Here is an 18,562-nt window from a genome sequence, read left to right on the forward strand (position 1 = left end):
GTAGGGAACAAATCACTTCCTGCCTCGCGGTTCCCTGCAGCCTTGCAAGGCGAGGACGGGCACGGCGGGGTGCCGGGCGGGGACGAATCCGACTGGCCGATCCTGTCCGCTGAGCGTCCCGGGTTGGGCGGGCGCTCCTCCTGGGAGTGGCGGCCCCGCCCCCACCCCCTCCTCTGCTGACCGCGCGGCCGGGTGGACCCTCGCGTCTCTCCGCGGCGCCTCTCAGCCTCGCGCTCATCCCGCAGCTTTCGGGTAAGGCTGGGGCGCACTCCGACCCCGCCCTCGCCCCCCTCCAACCTGTCCCAGTTCCCCACAGGTCCTACCCGTGCCCCTGCAGCGCCCTCTCCGTGGGCCTTGGGTGCAGGCCCGGGTGGGCCCGAGTCGCCTGGGAGGCCCACGTGTCCCCGGCGCTGCCCACGTGGCCTACCCCCCCCCTCCCGCCTTAGTTCAGCCGGGGCGTGCGTCCTGATCGCCCCTCTTGCCCCGCAGGACCATGGCCAACCTCGAGCGCACCTTCATCGCCATCAAGCCAGATGGCGTGCAACGCGGCCTGGTGGGCGAGATCATCAAGCGCTTCGAGCAGAAGGGGTTCCGCCTGGTGGCCATGAAGTTCCTTCGGGTAATGCGCCCCTCGCCCCTGCCCCTCCTCAGCTGGGTTGCAGGTCCCCCCCCCCCCGCCCCCCGTGGTTTGTCCACGTCGTCTTTCGGAGCTGGAGCCCTCTTGGTTGAGTCGCTCTCCGGAGAAGGCTTCTGACCGGACCTCACCTGGTGGCGGTGGCCTGCTGGCGCCTTTCCGAGGCCCAGGAGGACAGACGCCCTTGGGGAGGTTAAGTAGGGGCTGACTGCTGTGTGCTGTCATTGCCTTTCTGCTTTTAGGTCGCCTGAGGGCACCGAGGCGTGGAGAAAGCCTTCGGCTTTCCGGCAGTCCACACATGCACTATTGCGGGGGGAGGGCGCTTGCAATCCTTTCATGCTTTAACCTGAAACTTGGGGATGATTGGAGTTTTATGATCATAGCACACCTTTGATATATGGTAGTAACGGTATTTTTCTTTTCTCTTTTTAAAAAGACATTTTATAGCTGGGCGTGGTGGCCCACATCTTTAATCCCGGCACTTGGGAGGCAGAGGCAAGTGGATCTCTGTGAGTTCTAGGCCAGCCTGGTCTACAAAGAGTTCCAGGCCAGTTGGGACTACAGGAAGACCCTGTCTCAAAAAGACCAAAAAAAAAAAAAAAAAATTGTTTATTTTTATTTTATGTATATAAGTGTTATACCTTCATGTCAGAAGAGGGTGTTGGATTCTCCTGGAACTGGAGTTACAGACTTTTGTTGGCCACTATGTGAATGCTGGGAATCGAACCTGGGTCCTCTGCAAAAGCAGCCAGTGCTGTTAATAGCGGAGCCAAGTCTTATTTTTTTTCATAAGTTTAGGGCACCTGCTGAGGGTGTAGTTCATCTGGTAGAGTGCCTAGCATGCATGAGGCCTGGAGTTCCATTCCCAGTACTGCAGTTCTTGCAGTCTCAGCATTTGGGAATTGGAGGCAGGAGGATCAGAAATTAGCCATAAGGGGAGTTTGAGGCCACCCTGGGCAACATAAGATCCTGTCTCTAAAGGGTTACCATTTTTTTGAGACAGGGTCTCACTATGTAGCCCTGGCTGGTCTGGAAATTTAGGGCCTCTTGAGTGCCCTGCCAAAAAAGATTACTTTTAGGGTATAAATATTTATGAAGTTTTAACCAAGTGCATCAGCTTTAAGAGGATGTTCTTCATTTGGAATGCTTATTTAAAAGTTATTTTATTTTTTGAGACATGGTTACTATGTAGACCAGGTTACTTCCTGAGTGCCGATACTGAAGACATGTTTTAAAGGGTTAGTAGACCAGAGGAGTTAGAGGAGATCTTTATCTGGCATATTCTTCAGCCAATATTTAACTTCCTAAAACTTACCACAGACCACTTACAGGATTATAAAATCCTTAGCTTCACTGACAGTGCAAGAGTGTCTTTGTGGTTATCTTTTGAGACAGAGTCTCTGTACCCCATATTGATTTCGAACTTGTTATTCTCCCACCTCAGTCTCCAAAGTTCTGTGATTATAGTCATGAACCACCATGCACAGGTGATATATTTGAACTTTTGCTATTATTTTTTGTGTGTATGTTAGTGTTGGTTCTTACCTTCCATCTTGTTAGAGACAAGTCTGTTTGTTACCATATTCTGACTAGATGGCCCACCCCAGGATCCCGTCTTTATGTCTCATCAACTGTGGGAATATTGGTGGGTTCTGGGAATTCAAACTCAGTCCACATGCTTGCACAGCAAGTACTTTACCCACTAACTCATTTCCCCAGCCCCTCTTCCCCTTTTTAAGAGGCTGGTGCTGGGGATTGCACACAGGACCCCTACACATGCTAGGCAAACTACCACAGAGCTACATCCCTAGCACAAGGGCATCTTCATGATCAGAATAATTCTCTGCTAAAACTGAATGGACTGAAATACCAGGCCTGGTATTGAGAACCTCCAGTCTGTTGGAGAGGGGGTCCTGAAGATGGGATGCAGCCACAGTCCAAGCCTTTCCAGTTTGTTCCCTAATGGAATTCTGCTCTGACTGCCAGGCCTCTGAAGAGCATCTGAAGCAGCACTACATTGACCTGAAAGACCGGCCTTTCTTCTCAGGGCTGGTGAAGTACATGAACTCTGGGCCTGTGGTGGCTATGGTGAGTGCTTGTTGGGGCACAATGGAGGATAACTGCTCAGTATCTGTGCTCCTTTCCATCCAACCCCCCTTTTCTCTCTTTCTGGCAGGGTCTTGCTGTGTTGGCCCAGGCTAGTCTGGAACCCCAAGCTTTCTACTTTAGCTTTCTGAATACTGGGATTATAGGCATGCTGGAGTTAACTAGGGGTTTGGGAATAAAAAGGGAAAAAGATCTCTCTGGGTTGGAGAGATGGCTCAGTGGTTAAGACCATATGCTGCTCTTTGAGAACACCAGAGTTTGGTTCCTAGCCCCTATGTTGGGCAACTCTCAGCAGCTTGAAACTACAGCTCCAGGGGAATCTGATGCCTCTGCCCCCAGGAGCACCTGACTCTAGTACACAGACACACACATACATGTAATTAAGAATAATAAAAATTAAGGGGTTGGAGAGATGGCTTGGTGGTTAAGAGTACCTGCTGCTCTTCCAGAGGACCCAGGTTTGGTTCCCAGCACTCACATGGTGCCTAACACCAGTCCTTAATTCTAGTTCCAGAGGATCCAATGTCCTCCTTGGGCCTCCATGGGCACCAGGCATGCATTTGGTGCATTTATGTACCTGCAGGCAAACATTCATACATAAAATAAAAAACATATATAACATTTTCATATAAAATATAACATTTACATATAAAATCATATTTAAAAGTATGTAACACATACTCTGCCAGCTGGAGTCCTATATTACAGAGGAATTATCTTCTGGATGGTTTTGATATCTTGATAGGAGATATAGTGGTGGGTGCAATTGAGAGGCAGGCACTGAAGTTGTTGAAGGACTTCTCGTTCCTAGTCTAACCTTTTCCTTCTCTTCCTTGGAATGCTTTCCCTTTGAGACTTAGCCCTTGCCTGCTGGGAGGCCCTTTCTGCTGCTTCTCTAGTCATCATGTTTCTTTACTGTTTCTCAGTTTGTGGCTGTATAGTGATTCTTCAGTCAAGTAGATTTTGTGTATATATATATATATCCTCTATGGAAATGGAATTTATAATGTAAGCTCTTGCTATCTCCGGGGGTTATTTGATAGTGAGAATATCAACAGCCATTAGTTGATCTCACTGATACATACTGTTAGGTGTGTGTTTGTCCCTAATGGCTCTATCTCAACAATTCATCTTTTCTTTGGTCAAGGTCTGGGAGGGGCTCAATGTGGTGAAGACAGGCCGAGTCATGCTGGGGGAGACCAATCCAGCTGATTCTAAGCCAGGCACCATTCGAGGGGATTTCTGCATTCAGGTTGGCAGGTAAGTCCTGTGTGGGGGTGCTTGAGAAGGTGTGGGTTTATGACTTTTCAACTCAATTTAGGTGGCGTGTAAGACATCTTGGGAAAACAAGACATCTTAGAAAAACATGAACTTAAATATTATGTGAAACTTATCACTAGATAAAAATTTTCATGAATTTACTCTCTTATGTTACTTAAAAAAGTAATCAGGACACTGCAGAGGAACCTGACCTGCATGTGCTAGTTCCTGAGGGTGAAAGGAAGGGTTCTAGCCTCACCAAGATTTGCCTTTCTGGTACTGTGTCTATGGCTATGACACCTAACCCTTTGATTCCTTCACCCATACAAAATCTGTACCAAAACTTTGCAGTTATGAGATTCAAATGGAATAAAAGGATGGGTACTAAGCATGTCTGTCATGTCATGGTTTGGTTTTCAAGTCACTGTTTATCTAGAAAATGCAGAGGGCTAAGGATATATTCAGTTGCTAAGAGTGCTTACCTAGTGTACAGGAGGTCTTGGCTTTCATTCCCAGCACACCACATAAACCAGGTGAGGTGGCGCATGCTATAATTCCAGCATTTGGGAAGTGGAGGCTGGATGATCAAAAGTTCAAAGTCATTTTTCTCTACGTAATGGAGTAGAGAGGGGGAGTTTGAGGCTAGCCTGGGCTAGAAACGTCTTAAAAAAATAATGCAGACATGGCCTTGAATGAATAAATCACATCTAGTTTGGGTTTATATTTGGATTGTTTGCCTATGTTTTAAAAAAAAATTTCATTTATTATCTTGTGTATTGCCTGCATGTAGGTAAGTATGCTCATGTCATGCAATGCCTGTGGAAGACAGAAGCTGTTGGATCCCCTGGAACTGGAGTTACAGTTGTTAGCTGCCATGTGGGTGCTGGGATTCGAACCTGGGTATTCTGCAAGAACAGTCACTGTTCTTAACCGCTGAACCATCTCTCCAGCCTCAAGTTTGCCTTTTTTTTTTTTTAATTTATTTATTTTTATTTTATGTGTATAAGTGTATTGCCTGCATGTATGTGAGAACCCGGGTCCTCTGCAAGAGCGGTCAGTGCTCTTAACCACTGAGCCATCTCTCCAGCCCTAAGTTTGCCTATTTTTAAATTCAGAAATTTAAGAAGGAATTTTTTGCAGTAGTAGCACTCTTGGGTAATAAACGCTTTGAGGGAGAGAAACTTGGAAGCATAGTAAGTTGAACCAATAGTCTTTTTATTCAAGTACCTTTATAGCTTTATATTTGGTTTTAATTAAAAATTAAAATTAAAAAAAATTTTTATGTATATGAGTGTACTGCCTGCATGTATCTAAGTGCACCCTCCTTGGTCATGCAGTGTCCAAGGAGGTCAGAAGAGGGCTTGGATCCCCTAGAACTGGTGTTATGGACAATTGTTAGTTGCTATATGGGTGCTGGGAATAGAATCTGTGTCCTATGCAAAAGCAGCCAGTGCTCTTAACTGCTGAATCACATTTTTTTGTAGTACTGAAGATTGAATCTAGGGCCTTACACATGCTAGGCAAGCGTCTATTGAGCTGTATCCTAGCCCTATAGTTGGGTTTGAAAGAAAGTACTTGGGCTGCTTCAGGTGGGAATTTGGCTGAAAAGGTCTTCAGGGTCTGCCCTTTGCTGTTATCTATTAGATATACTCTGGCACTTTGAAACACTAACAAAAATGATTTTTCTTTCTTAGGAACATTATTCATGGCAGTGATTCAGTGAAAAGTGCTGAGAAAGAGATCAGCCTGTGGTTTAAGCCTGAAGAACTCATTGACTACAAGTCTTGTGCCCATGACTGGGTCTACGAATAGAGGTGGACAAAACAGAGCCCTTTTCAGCATTACTGTTGGGCCTCTGGACACAGCCCTTCATTCCACTGACCACAAGCGATAATATGCACCATCTTTTATAAAGCATATTTACCAGTAAAGCCTTTGGAACTGGACAGTGTCCTGTGATCCTTTGATAGAGCTGAAAGAAGTGACTCAGTTCCCTGGCCTTAGCGTTATCCACACATCATTCCTATTTGTTCTGAACCTTCTCAGAACCTAGCTACAGATCAAGGAGGGAAAGTAGTAGGGGAGAATCTATGTGTGGCATGGGCTGTTTAAGGATACCTAGTAAAGAATTGAACATCCCAAACCAAATTAGCTAATCTAGAAACATTTGTTTCTGTAAGAAGGGTGTGTGGAAACTTGGTAACACTGAAATAGTCAAGTAGACTTAGAAGAGTCTAAAGGTAAAATGAGGATACCACTGGATCAAACAGTGTATAGAAAAGCAATGTGTGGTGCCTAGCACACAAGGACAGAAGCATCCCTGCAGCCCCAGCTGGAACTTAGTATGTAGACCAGGCTAGCCTGGAACTCAGAGATCACCTGCCTCTGCCTCCCAAGTGCTGGGATTAAAGGCGTGCCCCACCATGCCCAGTGAGATGTTTTATTTTTTATACTATGTGTATGTGTATGTGTGTGTACCCTTGGGAGGGCAGAATGTGTAAAAATCTGTGGAGCTACAGGTTGTTGAGAGCCATCCAATGTGAGTTTTGGGAGTTAAACTTAGAACCTCTGAAAGAGTAGTATGCACTGTTAGCCACAGCCATCTCTCCTGCCCCCTTGGATAATATATATGTGAAATTATGAATATATTCATTCATATATAAATAGGAAATTTTGGCTCATCACCAGCATGGAATTAGAGATTAGTGTGCTTTTTCTTGTTCGAGGAGTGGGGACTAGAAGCAGAGAGTGGTTTAAAGACTCATATTCTCTGCTTTTGAGGTTAATTTAGTTATATCGGGAGGCTGGAGCAGAAGGATTGCCTTGAGTTTGAGACCAGCCTGGAGTTACGGAGACCTTGTCTCAAGACAAAGATTGGTGAAAACTCCCTCCCATGTTAAGACTGAACACTATTAACTTTGCTAGGTACACTGCTACCCCAAATACAGTGACATTGTGATATAACCAGTCCATTTATCAGCTCATTTCTGCCATACAGCTCCTAAAAACTCTTTGAATCCCTTTGGTGAAAGGTCTTTAAGCTGAGATGATGTGGGGAGGTGCTGGTTGCTAGAGGAAATCAATTTGTGATTAATTGAGCATGGGAACTTTCATTTTCATCCAACACTTCAGGTAGGGAAGTTGAGGAACTAAAGGTTGAGCTGTCACCAATGGCCAATGATGTGACCAATCATGCCTAGGTAACGAAATCCACAGGAACCCAAAAAGATGGGGTTTGGGGGTACCGACATTCCTAAGGTGCTAGTCCTTTCTATATGTTTTACTCTCCTTTGTGATGCTGGGGAATCAAATCCAGGGCTTCTCTATGTCCTGGCCCTTTTTTCTTAAAAAAAATTATTTGGGGGCTGGAGAGATGAATCAGCAGTTAAGCACACTGGCTACTTTTGCAGAAGACCTGGGTTCAATTCCCAGCACCCACATGGCAGTTAGCAACTGTAACTCCAATTCTGGGGATCCAGTGCCCTCTTCTGACCTCCGAGGGTATTGCATGATACGGGTACACTTAAATACATGCAGGCAGTGCACATTAAAATATAAAAAAGTGTGTGTGTGTGTGTGTGTGTGTGTGTGTGTAGGGTACATGAATATCACATCATGTGCAATAGTCAGAGGACAACTTAGGGACTTGGACTTGGCTCTCTCCATGTGGGTTCTGGGGATTGAAATCAAGTTGTCAAGCTTGGTGGCAGGCACTTTTACTGGCTAAGCCATCTTGCTAGCTCCCTCTTCACCCCCCTTTTTTTTTGACCCCATCTGACCAGGAACCTGCCTCCTGAGTGTTGGGATTAAAGGCATGTGCCATCATGTTGAGTTTCCCTTCTTTACCTTTTGAGACAGGGTCTCACTAAATTGCTCAATCTGGCCCGTAGTTCTCTCAAGTCCGGACAGATTTTGAACTCTTGATCTTGCCTTAGCTTTCTAAGTAGTTGAAATTACTAGCCGGTACTATAATTCTTTTATATAGAAGTTTCTCAGGTTTCATGAGCTTGTCTAGAAAATTAAGCCCTGATATGCTGCTGTTAGAATTACAAGTCACAACCAAGGGTTTCTAATAGTTTTAAAAGTTGACAAGTCTTGGGGCTGGAGAGATGGCTCAGGGTTTAGAGCAGTGGTTGCTCTTGCAGAGAACCCGGGTTTGAGTCCCAGAACCCACATGGTGGCTAACTAACTCCAGTTCCAGGGCATTTGTCACCTCCTGACGACTGCATGATACGGGTGTACTTACACACATGCAGGCAATATACTCATGCACATAAAAAATAAAACACAAAACAAAAAGTTGGAAAGTCTTGTGAGGTCTGATGCTATATCCAAGTACAGTTGTCAGAACTAACCTCCCTGCCTCCATTTTGCCATAGTGGGCATCAAAATATGTGGTGTGCATGCTATGGAAAAGCTTCATTAGAACTTACCTGAGTAAGAAGATACCCAGCTGAAGTCTACTGGAGTTCTACTTGGTGTTTTTTTGAAACAACTCCAAATATCTGATGTCAAAAATGTTGAGGTGGGACCAGATGTGGCTGTACAGGTCTTTAATTCCAAGCAGGTGGGACAAGCAATTTCTGAGTTCCAGGCCAGCCAGGGCTACATAACGGGACCCCAACTCAAAAAAAAAAAAAAGGAAAAAAAAAGAAAAAAAGTTGACATGGGGCTGGGGGCACAGCTCAGTGTAAAACACTTGTCTAGTGGTCTAGTGTACTTGAGGCCCTGGGTTGGATCCCTAGCATCTCACACAAAATCTCCTACTAAAATTTTATTTTTATGTGTATGAGCCCACATGCATGTAAGTGCACCTGTGCATGCAATGCCTGTGGAGGCCAGAAGAGGGCATTGGATACCCTGGAACTACTTACCTTTGCTCCTGCTGTGGCCCTTTTCCCACTTGTCTGTGAAATCCCAGCTCAAATGTGGCCTTGTCCACATCTGCCGATATTCTCCTGCTTCCCTGCTACACAGTGGGAAAGTCCTCCTCACAGCAGCCACTTGCTTTATTTTGTTATAGAGGATTGCTTGCAGAAAGACCTGACCCATCTTTTTTTTTTTTTTTTCTGAGACGGTATCTGTCTATCTCTGACCCAACTTTGATAGTGGCCTCTAAATGCTGCTTATAGAAGGCACTCGGTATTTTAATTTTTTTTTTATTCCAGATAGATTCTTACCATGTAGCCCTGGCTGACCTGGAACTTGGTACGCAGACCAGGCTGGCCTCTACCACACAGAGATCCACCTGCTGCGATTAAAGGCGTGTGCCACCACACCCAGCCAACACTCAGTATTTTTAATAAACCCTTTCCCATACTACAGCATTATTAAAAAGAAATGATCAAGGGCAGGTGAGATGTCTCAGTGGGTAAAAGTGCTTGCTGTGCAACCCTGACTAAGTTTGATCAGTTCCATTCTGGGATTCCACATTGCTGTTGAGGCTGATAACCTGAGTTCTATCCCTGGGATCCATATATGGAAAGAAAAACTAACTTCTGCAAGTTGTCCTCTGGTCTTCAAATGTGCTCCATGGCACACACCCTCCCCAAATAAATAAATGTAAAAAAAAAAGGTCGACCAAAACCAGCTTAATTTTAACATTTTATTTTGTGTAAAAAAGGGCAAATTTAGTGAATTATTTTCATCTTGTACACAAAGTTATAATTTTAATGCTTTTCACATCCATGCTGGAAATCTGCATTTTGGTAAAAATGAAAGGAACATAAATTTCTCTGAAGGTTTTCACGCCAGTATATACATTTTTATGAGAAAGTTTCAAATACTTTCTCAATGATCACAAGTTACCAGAAAATAAAACATTAAATTTGTACAGATATTGATCTATATATCAAATACATACAGAAAGGATGTAAAAACCTTATGTAGTTTACTTTTGACCTCTGTCCTTGAGAGGTTTGCTCAGGGACAGATTCTTTCGTATAAATGACTGTGGCTTTATTTAAAATATGAAAAAAAAAATAAAAGGAAGAAACCCAGTTTAATCACAGTATTTTAAAAATCCCTCCCCAATATTAAAGGATTACCAAATATATAGCACCATAATACAAATATTGATGGGTGAGGGTATTCACATCACGCAAAATTAATAATAATAAAAACAAACAAACACTGAAAACCCGTGTTAGTATCCGTAGAATAAGAAGTTGATAACAGCTTTAGCTTTCCTCATACACAGCAAGGAAAAGGTTAAAGAGTTGAAACTACCAAAAGTTCCCAGGTAATCCTAAGAGGAAAGCAAAAACAGAAACCCAAGGTCAGCAGTACGTCTTGAACCGTGAAAGTGAATGGGGCTACTGAGTTGTACAGCTGGAATTATGGCTAAGACAGAAGTCTCCTCTGTGTTAACTTCCGTGTCAGCAGCAGAAGGGTCTGAACAAGAGGGCTTCGGACTGTGCTTAGACTCTGACAAGTGCTTACCAACCCTTCACTGTTGGTGAAAATAAGAAACGCTTTATGATTAGGTGGGGAATTCTAAACACTCAAAGCCTGGTTTTGCTGTATAATTGGAAGTTTATAAAACCTGGCTACAAATGAGCATTTCACAGAACTAATTACCAGGACTGGCTGGCTCCCAATCCCATCCCTCCTGGTTTACAGTTCCCCCAGAGAGCCCCTACACCCAAGGGACGGGAAAAGTACACCATATGACAGGTTTCTTGCGCCAGTTGGGTGGAACCAGAGTCCTGGGTTTAATCTGCTGAGCCTGAGAATAAAGATTGCTATAACCTTTGCTTTGGACCTCTCCTAGGCTTTACGCTCATGGGAAGATTCTTCAAAGTCAAAGATCTGGGAAGCATGAGGTTGTCACATTTACAGTAGGTCCCTCTCAGCAAAGTTGTTTAAGATAAATATCCAGTAATTTTACAGCTGAATTCACATATATTTGACACGAGAATCAACTTTCGTTGATGTGATCTGCATTGATGCCCCCAGAGTATTAAGAAATGGTGACATGCGATTGCGTACATTCTTACACTATAAAGAAACACATTTTACTTCCAGTAGCTACTACAAAACCTTATGTTATTAACCCCTCTTGCATAGAATGAGGTAAACCTGTGCATATTATCAATGCTATTATTCCCAAAAGTAGAGCAATATTTCAGAAAATAAATTGCTGGTTTTTAACGTTCTATGCATTTAAAATTTGAACAAAAATCTTACTTAAAATGGTCTCCTGGGGCTTTCCATTGACTTTTTGAAGGATTCCAAAGGCTGAGGGGTTGCAGAGGTTAATCATTATGATTAATTTCTCATTAACCCTGCCTATTTTCCAAAGAAGATGGTCAGTATTACCACTCTGAAGAGGCCAGGCTAAGACCCAGAAGCATGTCTAGAACAGATGCAATGAATTCCTGAGAGTTTAGTTTATGAACCTCACCGGTAAATGCTAGAGCTCTCTCATTCAGTCACAACTTGGTAGGTTAGAAAATGCAGAGAGCAAACCTTTCACCAATTTACCCTTTTATCCTATTTTTAAAGGAAGCCATATGAATTTTAAAATAGGGAATGTTTTCAATGGTCCAAATCAGGTATTTATAAAATAAATTCTGACTACAATTAAAGACAATTCATACTACAAATATAAGGAATTTTAAGAAAATTAAATTCTCTTTCAAATTAATTTTCAAACAAATTCAGGACGCTTAAAAGTGGAGCTGGAATGATTCTGAAACTTAAACTTACTTTGGCTTTGAACAATTTTTAGTCTGATTTTCCTGGTAATAGAACATCTGTTTTTGGATGTGGTTATGACAAGCTGTAATCTCTCAGATGGAGGGAAATGGCAGAGTGCTGATCAAAATCCCCTTTGTGGGGTGTACTTTAGAGCAAGGAAACTAGAATAAACTTATGACAATATTGCATTTTCCTCAACCCTCTGAGACTGAGATCCTGTGTATCTTTGTCAACCATTCCAGTTTAACACTTTAGTGTTGATAATTTTAGTAATTTTTTACTTAAAAGAGAACATATAAAAAGTATCCAGAGTTCTTCCAGTTTCATACAGAACTCCAAATAAATTTTAGCAGAATGAAAAAATTTCTGTACAAACATTTAAATGGGCTGCAATAAAATGTCAGCGAGCACAATGAACGACCCCTTCCGTGATCTACATGGTGATGAGCCCTCTGTGAGGGGTTCAGTTGCATATTTCTGCAGCAAAGAAGCTGGAGATGTGACTGGCCTAACTTCTAAAATCCAAAAATCTCCCAACAGGTACCAAGAAGGTTCATTTGTAATGACAGTTCATTTGCATTTACAACTATATCCTTCTTAAATCATTTCCTTCAATCCTGCTACCGAAACTTTAATCTTACCAAAAAAGTTATAATTTCAGTTCTTGTTAACAATGCACATAAATCCAAACTTGGAAAATATTACAAAATTCTTTCAAAAGCTTCAAATACAACACAAAAATTGTCCATCTTTATAAATTGAAAAATCCCCCTCCCCACCAAAATAGTTTCCCCACCCACCTGAAAAATCTGGAACTGAAATTTTCTGTGTTTAGCAAAATGTCCCAGTAGAATAGCCTGCTGTACAGCTGGATTAATTATAAATCAGTCCTGTGTAAAATTCTTCCCCTCCCACCCTCAGTTTCTGAGCCACTTTATGGCTCTTGTTTGATGTAGAAGTTGGCAGAGCCATTGCTTTCTTGATCAGATGCTCCTTGGAGGAAATTATAATCCTCTCCATCCAGCAACTCCTCCTTCAGCTGCAACGTAGTCACTGCGTGAGAGACAGAAATGTACGGCTGTTACCAAGCCTTCGGCAATGTCCAGATTGCTGCTGTCTTCATCTCTATCAATTCTACAGTTAAGACTTCATTTCTTCAACATCCAGTAAGATGAAACTCTGGAGGGCTGGGGTGTAGAGCTCAATTGTAGAATGTTTGCTTAGCATTTGTGAGGTGCTGGACTTGACTCCCAGCACCACCGTGAAACAAGTAACAGTGACAACAAAGTCCCAGATATACCATTCATTAATTTTTCTCTTTTTCCCTTTCTCTGTGGTTCTGGGGGTTGAAATTGGGGCTTTGTGTATGCTAGGCAAGCACTCTACCACTGGGCTATACCTCTCAACCCTAACTTTAATTTTCAAAGTATACAGCCAATTAAGGAGTGTTCAGAAAAGGAACAATGCTGTGTGCACTGGACACTGCACAGTGGACGAGTCCCAACAGAATGTTCAAGGACCTAGAACTCATTAATTCAACTAAAAGCAATATAATTTTTCTTATAATTAAGTATTCACTTTTATGTCAATGTTTATAGAAACTAACATATTTCTAAAGTACAATACTGAACAAGACAGAGTCTTCCTATGCAGCCCTGGATGGCCTTGAACTTGTGATCTTCCTGCTTCCACCTACCGAGTGCTGGGATTCCTGGGATCTAGCTAAGTTTCTTCATTACATACAGTTCTGCTAAATCAGAGCCACAAACTGTGCCTCTCCTCTTCGCACCTGGGTCCTATGGCTCGTCCCTTTTCACTTTGCTTCTTTGAGACAAGGCCTCATGTGGCTCAGGCTAGCTTTCTGCCTCAGCTTCCAAGTGCTGAGATTACAGGTGTGAACAGCTACACTCAGCTGTTTTTAATCTCTTGATTACCTAATTTGTAAATTAACCTCATCATAGGTATGCATAGGAAAAAATATAACACACAGAATATAATACATGCTATATATATGTATATAATTTAGTACTATCTATTTCATCTCTGGATAAAGGGGGGGACCTGCATGTCAAACATAAATTGGGAACTATTTGTACCAAACAAAAAAGGTTAATTTATGAAAATTATGACTTAAAGAGTATTTAGGGATAGTATTTACACATTTTTCTAAAGCAGTAATACTGTTATTAACTCTTTGGAATAATATTAAAAGAGCTGAAACTTGTGAAGACAAATGATCCAGCTGCTCAAAGATGCTTTACATCTTATCTTTATTTGGTGGTGCTAGGCATGGGATGCTCTACTGCTGAGCTATAACCCTAGCCTTTTTTTGGGTAGTTTTGAGACAGGGTCTCCTTGTAGCCTCAGCTGGCCTAGAACTCACTATGCAGACACAGAGGTCCTCCTGCCTCTGCTTCCTGAGTGCTGGGATTAAAGGTGTGCAGCACCATGGCGAGCCCTCCAGCCTTTCTTTTTTAAAGCTGAGACAGAGTCTTGCTAGGCTGCCAAGACTGGCCTGGAATTTGTGATCCTCACATTATTTTTTGTGGTGCCAGGGACTGAATTCTATCACTGGGCTATACTTACAGTCTCTGGGTCCTGATTTTAGTCACAGAATTTTTTTTTTTAACTTTAAAAAAAAGTATTTTTATTTTATGTGTATGCGTGTATTGTCTGCACGTAGGTAAGTATACCCGTGTCGTGCAATGCCCGTAGAGGACAGATGAGGCTGTTGGATCCCCTGGGACTGGAGTTACAGACAGTTGTTAGCTTCCACGTGGGTTCTGGGATTCAAACCTGGGTCTTCTGCAAGAACAACCAGTGTTCTTAACCACTGAACCATCTCTCCAGCCATTTTTTTTGGGGCGCGGGGGGGGTTGAGACAATGTCTCCCTGTAGCCCCGACTGGCCTGGAACTCACTATGTAGACCAGGCTGGCATTGAACTCACAGAGATCTGCCTGCCTCTGCCTCCTGAGTGCTGGGATTAAAGAGAAACTATCTTAAACATTAACCACCCCAGTCCAAGTGTGTTGGCTCATGCTTATAATCCTGGAGGCTGAAGCAAGAAGGGATCTGAGGTCAGTATGGACTATATCCTCCATTGCAAGATCAACAAACAAAACCCAAACCTAACCCAACCCCAAGCTTCTGACATTTCTCTCTCTCTCTCTCTCTCCCTCTTTCTTTCTGTTTTAAAGACTGGGTCTCACTATGTAGCCCTGGCTGACCCAGAACCTGCTATGTAGACCAGGCTGACCTTGAACTCGGGTGTGCGCCACCATGTCGGAAGCTTCTGACATCTTATTTACTAATTTTAACGATCAATCTTTTGTTTTGTTTTTTGAGACAGGGTCTTACTATATAACCCTGGCTAGTTTGGAACTCAGGGATCTGAATCCCTCTGCTTCCCAAGTGCTGGGATTAAAGGTGTGTATCACCATGCATGGCAAGGATTGATCTTTTGAGAGATGACAATTTATTTCACCTTAACTTTGGTTCAAATTTTGGTACCAATGGTGAAAAACTTAATAGCCCAATGATAAAAAGTGAACACTGTGTTTAGCAATAAGCAAAATGAACAACAAATTGTTGAAAGGTAAAGCAAACACAGCTATCCAGTTCCTTTTTTTTTCTTAGTAAAATGCATTATAATGGACAGTATCAAATACATAATAGTTATCCTTAAAATCTAACCAACATGCAATTAAGTGTTAGGGACATTTTAACAATACCACAAAAATAAACATGCAAACAAAACCCACATTTTATTAAAGGTGCAGTACCCACAATAAAAGGTTGATTGAAAGATTATCTTGTTATATGATGAATAGATGGCTAATGAATGGGAATTACCATGCTTCAAGATCAAACATGTTTCATTCAAATGGATGTGTTTTCATATAAGAAAGATAAGCTGTGGTTCTAAAGCACATCCTAATGCTGTATGCACCTGTATGAACAACCAATTTCTGGATTAGAGTTATGTTAAAATATGGAAATGATACACAAAAAAATCACTCAAGATAAAGGTGAAACATTCACTCAGATGTGGAATGTTTTAATGCAGACTTTCACTTTTCATGAAATCTAAGATAAGACAATCTGGTTTCATTTTTCCTTTCTAGGATTTATTCTTAATGAATGATGGATGAAATACAATAACTCCTATGGCTCAATGTCACTTTCTACACCAATGTACTTTCTCAGCTCTGCTTTTAAAAGGAGTGCCTGTGTTGACACTAATCACAAACATTTCAGGAGCGAAACAATGGAAGCAACATATTCCCAGGTGCAAAGCCCGTAAATAATAAACTCTCTAAACAGCTAATCAAACCATGGCTTTCAGAAAGTGAAGGCAGCTCTACAGTTCTACAGAATTTAACCAGAGTAAAATCACACCACATCCCACAGACATACCCCCAGCTCAGAAGACATGACGGGCACCAGAGGAATGAGGAAGTCACAAAGGCCACGTGGTTTCCATCTACTATTTCTGAAGTCAAGGTCTGTTTTACATGAATCAGAACCTCTCACAAAACATAACACATACTTCCAAAATTAGTCTAAAGAAAATGCACTGAGTAATAAAAATTAAAAAATAGTAAAAATAAGATTCATATTTATTATTTTTTTAAAATTTGCACCAGAGGAATGAGGAAGTCACAAAGGCCACGTGGTTTCCATCTACTATTTCTGAAGTCAAGGTCTGTTTTACATGAATCAGAACCTCTCACAAAACATAACACATACTTCCAAAATTAGTCTAAAGAAAATGCACTGAGTAATAAAAATTAAAAAATAGTAAAAATAAGATTCATATTTATTATTTTTTTAAAATTTTTTGGGCTGGAGTTAGACAGTTGTTAGCTGCCATGTGGGTGCTGGGATTCGAACCTGGGTCTTCTGCGAGAACAGCCAGTGTTCTTAACTGCTGAGCCATCTCTCCAGCCCAAGATTCATATTTAATCAGGTAAAAGACTTTCATATTCAGCATGTATAAAAAGGAAAAAGTTAACAGTGAACTGGAATGTTCTTTAGTCTTCAAAGGTTGTTGAATTATAAGAGCTGATAGTTTCTTCTTTTTTTTTTTTTTTTGGTCTTTTTGAGACAGGGTCTCCCAATGGCCCCAGATGGCTTGACACTTGCTATGTAGACCAGGCAGGTCTTGAAATCACAGAGCTCTGCCTGCCTCTGCCTCCCCAGTGCTGGGATTAGAGATGTGCAGCATGTCTGGCCACAGCAGATCTAACTTTGGGTTTGTAATACTAATCCATTTATCATTCAAAAGAAAGATGAAAATTTCTTTTTGACATAAGGATAGCAGAGTGAGCATCAGAAAAACTGCCTGATGAAGAGCTCAAGATGAACTCATGTATTATCAGAGCTGCAAAAGCTAAGGAGCGCATCTTAAATGGGAAAAAAAAAGGGCTGATAACATCAGGTGCAAACATACTAGCCAACAGAGGAGAAGGGAACAGCTGCGTACTAAGTTCAACATAGGTTTTCAACCTGCAAGACACTGAAAAAATGCTGATCAGCTAAAACAATTTGAGAGCAACCACCACACTTTGGCTTTGAAGCTATATGATCTGGACTCATCTAAAGCTTACCACACAAAAGTAAGCTTTTGTCTTAACAATTATAAAGTCCAAAACCTTGGGCAGTCTTCCTTTACTACCATGGCCTAACCAATTAACTGCCAAGTAAATGTCATTTATGTAATTAATCACTATGCATACAGAAACATGGAAATAAATTTCACTCAAATTCAACATCAAGATTATAAAGGCATCGTATTTCCAAATCTGTTATTCAGCTAGGATTATGGTAAATGTTACTAACAAAACAACAAAATCACTTGAACTCAACATACATTGTTCATGAATGAGCCACTATGGAATGTTATGAATAAATTCTTGTTTCTTTGGCTGATTAATAAAATGGGTTCTTCATGCTTTCTTTCTCTCTCTCTCTCTCTCTCTCTCTCTGGTCAAGTCACAAAGAAGTCTACAATGTAAGATACTTCAACGAAGGCATGAAATTTTGGAAGTTGCCTCATAATTCCAAAAACGAAAATGATAGCTACATTCTAACTTAAAGCTCACAAATGTTTCCCAACAACAAAAATTTCTTCCCTAATAACTCAGCTCAGTGGAATGACTATCAAGGATCAGTGAAAATGGATTTTTTAGTTAAAAGAAAAACAACTTTAATGAGTCAGCACCTGTCACGCCAGAGACCATGCTTTCTCTCCCACCACCCTGCCCAGCACTTGACCCTCTGTAGTACCTGTGGTGCTGCAGTGACTAGTTACCTGTTTTGAGGCTGGGCCTGAACTCTCGGCTAGTGCTGGGAGGTGGGAAGGCCTCCAGGGCTGTCTGTGCTGGCAGGGTTCGATATGGAGGAGGAGTTAACTCTTCATCCCCAGAGAAGCTCCTCCGCACCCCGCCTGTCATGGGCAGGCTCGACAAACTGACAGGCTTCTTCCCAACTGGCATCTTCCTCTCTAAACATCAAGTCAGACTCAAGTAAGCTTTGACTTACGTGCGTGGTAAGGCAAGTGCATTGCATTACTAGGGAGGCTGGGTTGCATTGGACACTGCAAAGAGAACTGACTCTGCAAGGCTGTAATCTGCAATGAAAGGAGCATGTGTGTATATGTACGTACAGCACATGAATATGTATGTTGTGGGGTACAAGGAGGGGAGATTGCTTTCAGTCTCTCAGGGTCTGATAATCCTGGTCTCAGCTCTCAAATTTAAAACAAAATGAAGTAAAATGAACACCACCACCACCACCACCACCACCACCACCACCACCAAAAAAAACCACTGAGTGCAAAGAACTGCTGGTTTAAAAA

The 18,562-nt window shown here is 42.1% G+C and overlaps 2 protein-coding genes across 16 annotated transcripts in view; one reads left to right on the forward strand and one right to left on the reverse strand.

Moving 5' to 3' along the window:
- The first annotated feature begins 93 nt into the window (after window positions 1–93).
- On the forward strand, window positions 94–5,946 carry LOC103738405 (nucleoside diphosphate kinase B). Its single transcript, XM_008838407.3, has 5 exons — window positions 94–252; window positions 490–619; window positions 2,621–2,722; window positions 3,888–4,000; window positions 5,695–5,946. Exons 2-5 carry the CDS (start codon window positions 494–496, stop codon window positions 5,810–5,812), a joined length of 459 nt encoding a protein of 152 aa, XP_008836629.1. The 5' UTR covers window positions 94–252; window positions 490–493; the 3' UTR covers window positions 5,813–5,946.
- Window positions 5,947–9,558: 3,612 nt separating this feature from the next.
- The window catches only part of Mbtd1 (mbt domain containing 1), a 73,047-nt gene continuing 64,043 nt past the window's right edge, over window positions 9,559–18,562 (reverse strand). For 5 of the 15 annotated variants that reach the window (XM_029566116.1, XM_029566114.1, XM_029566120.1 and 2 more), the window contains exons 17-18: window positions 18,017–18,208; window positions 9,560–12,754 (exon numbers count right to left, since the gene is read on the reverse strand). In XM_029566116.1, coding sequence (XP_029421976.1) covers window positions 12,636–12,754; window positions 18,017–18,208 — 311 coding nt within the window. In that variant the 3' untranslated portion in view covers window positions 9,560–12,635. Of the gene's footprint in view, window positions 12,755–18,016; window positions 18,209–18,562 lie in introns of all 15 variants that reach the window. The other 10 variants (XM_029566118.1, XM_029566119.1, XM_029566117.1 and 7 more) reach the window with 5 other exon arrangements.

Source organism: Nannospalax galili, unplaced genomic scaffold (assembly GCF_000622305.1).
Source record: "Nannospalax galili isolate Female #2095 unplaced genomic scaffold, S.galili_v1.0 scaffold95, whole genome shotgun sequence".
Taxonomy (NCBI): Eukaryota; Metazoa; Chordata; class Mammalia; order Rodentia; family Spalacidae; genus Nannospalax; species Nannospalax galili.

Excerpts from the sequence above, each read along its gene's own strand:
- LOC103738405 (XM_008838407.3), top strand. The coding sequence starts at position 494 with ATGGCCAACCTCGAGCGCACCTTCATCGCCATCAAGCCAGATGGCGTG. Across the intron at positions 620-2,620 it reads TGGCCATGAAGTTCCTTCGG|GCCTCTGAAGAGCATCTGAA; the intron begins GTAATGCGCCCC and ends TCTGACTGCCAG. Across the intron at positions 4,001-5,694 it reads TTCTGCATTCAGGTTGGCAG|GAACATTATTCATGGCAGTG; the intron begins GTAAGTCCTGTG and ends TTTCTTTCTTAG.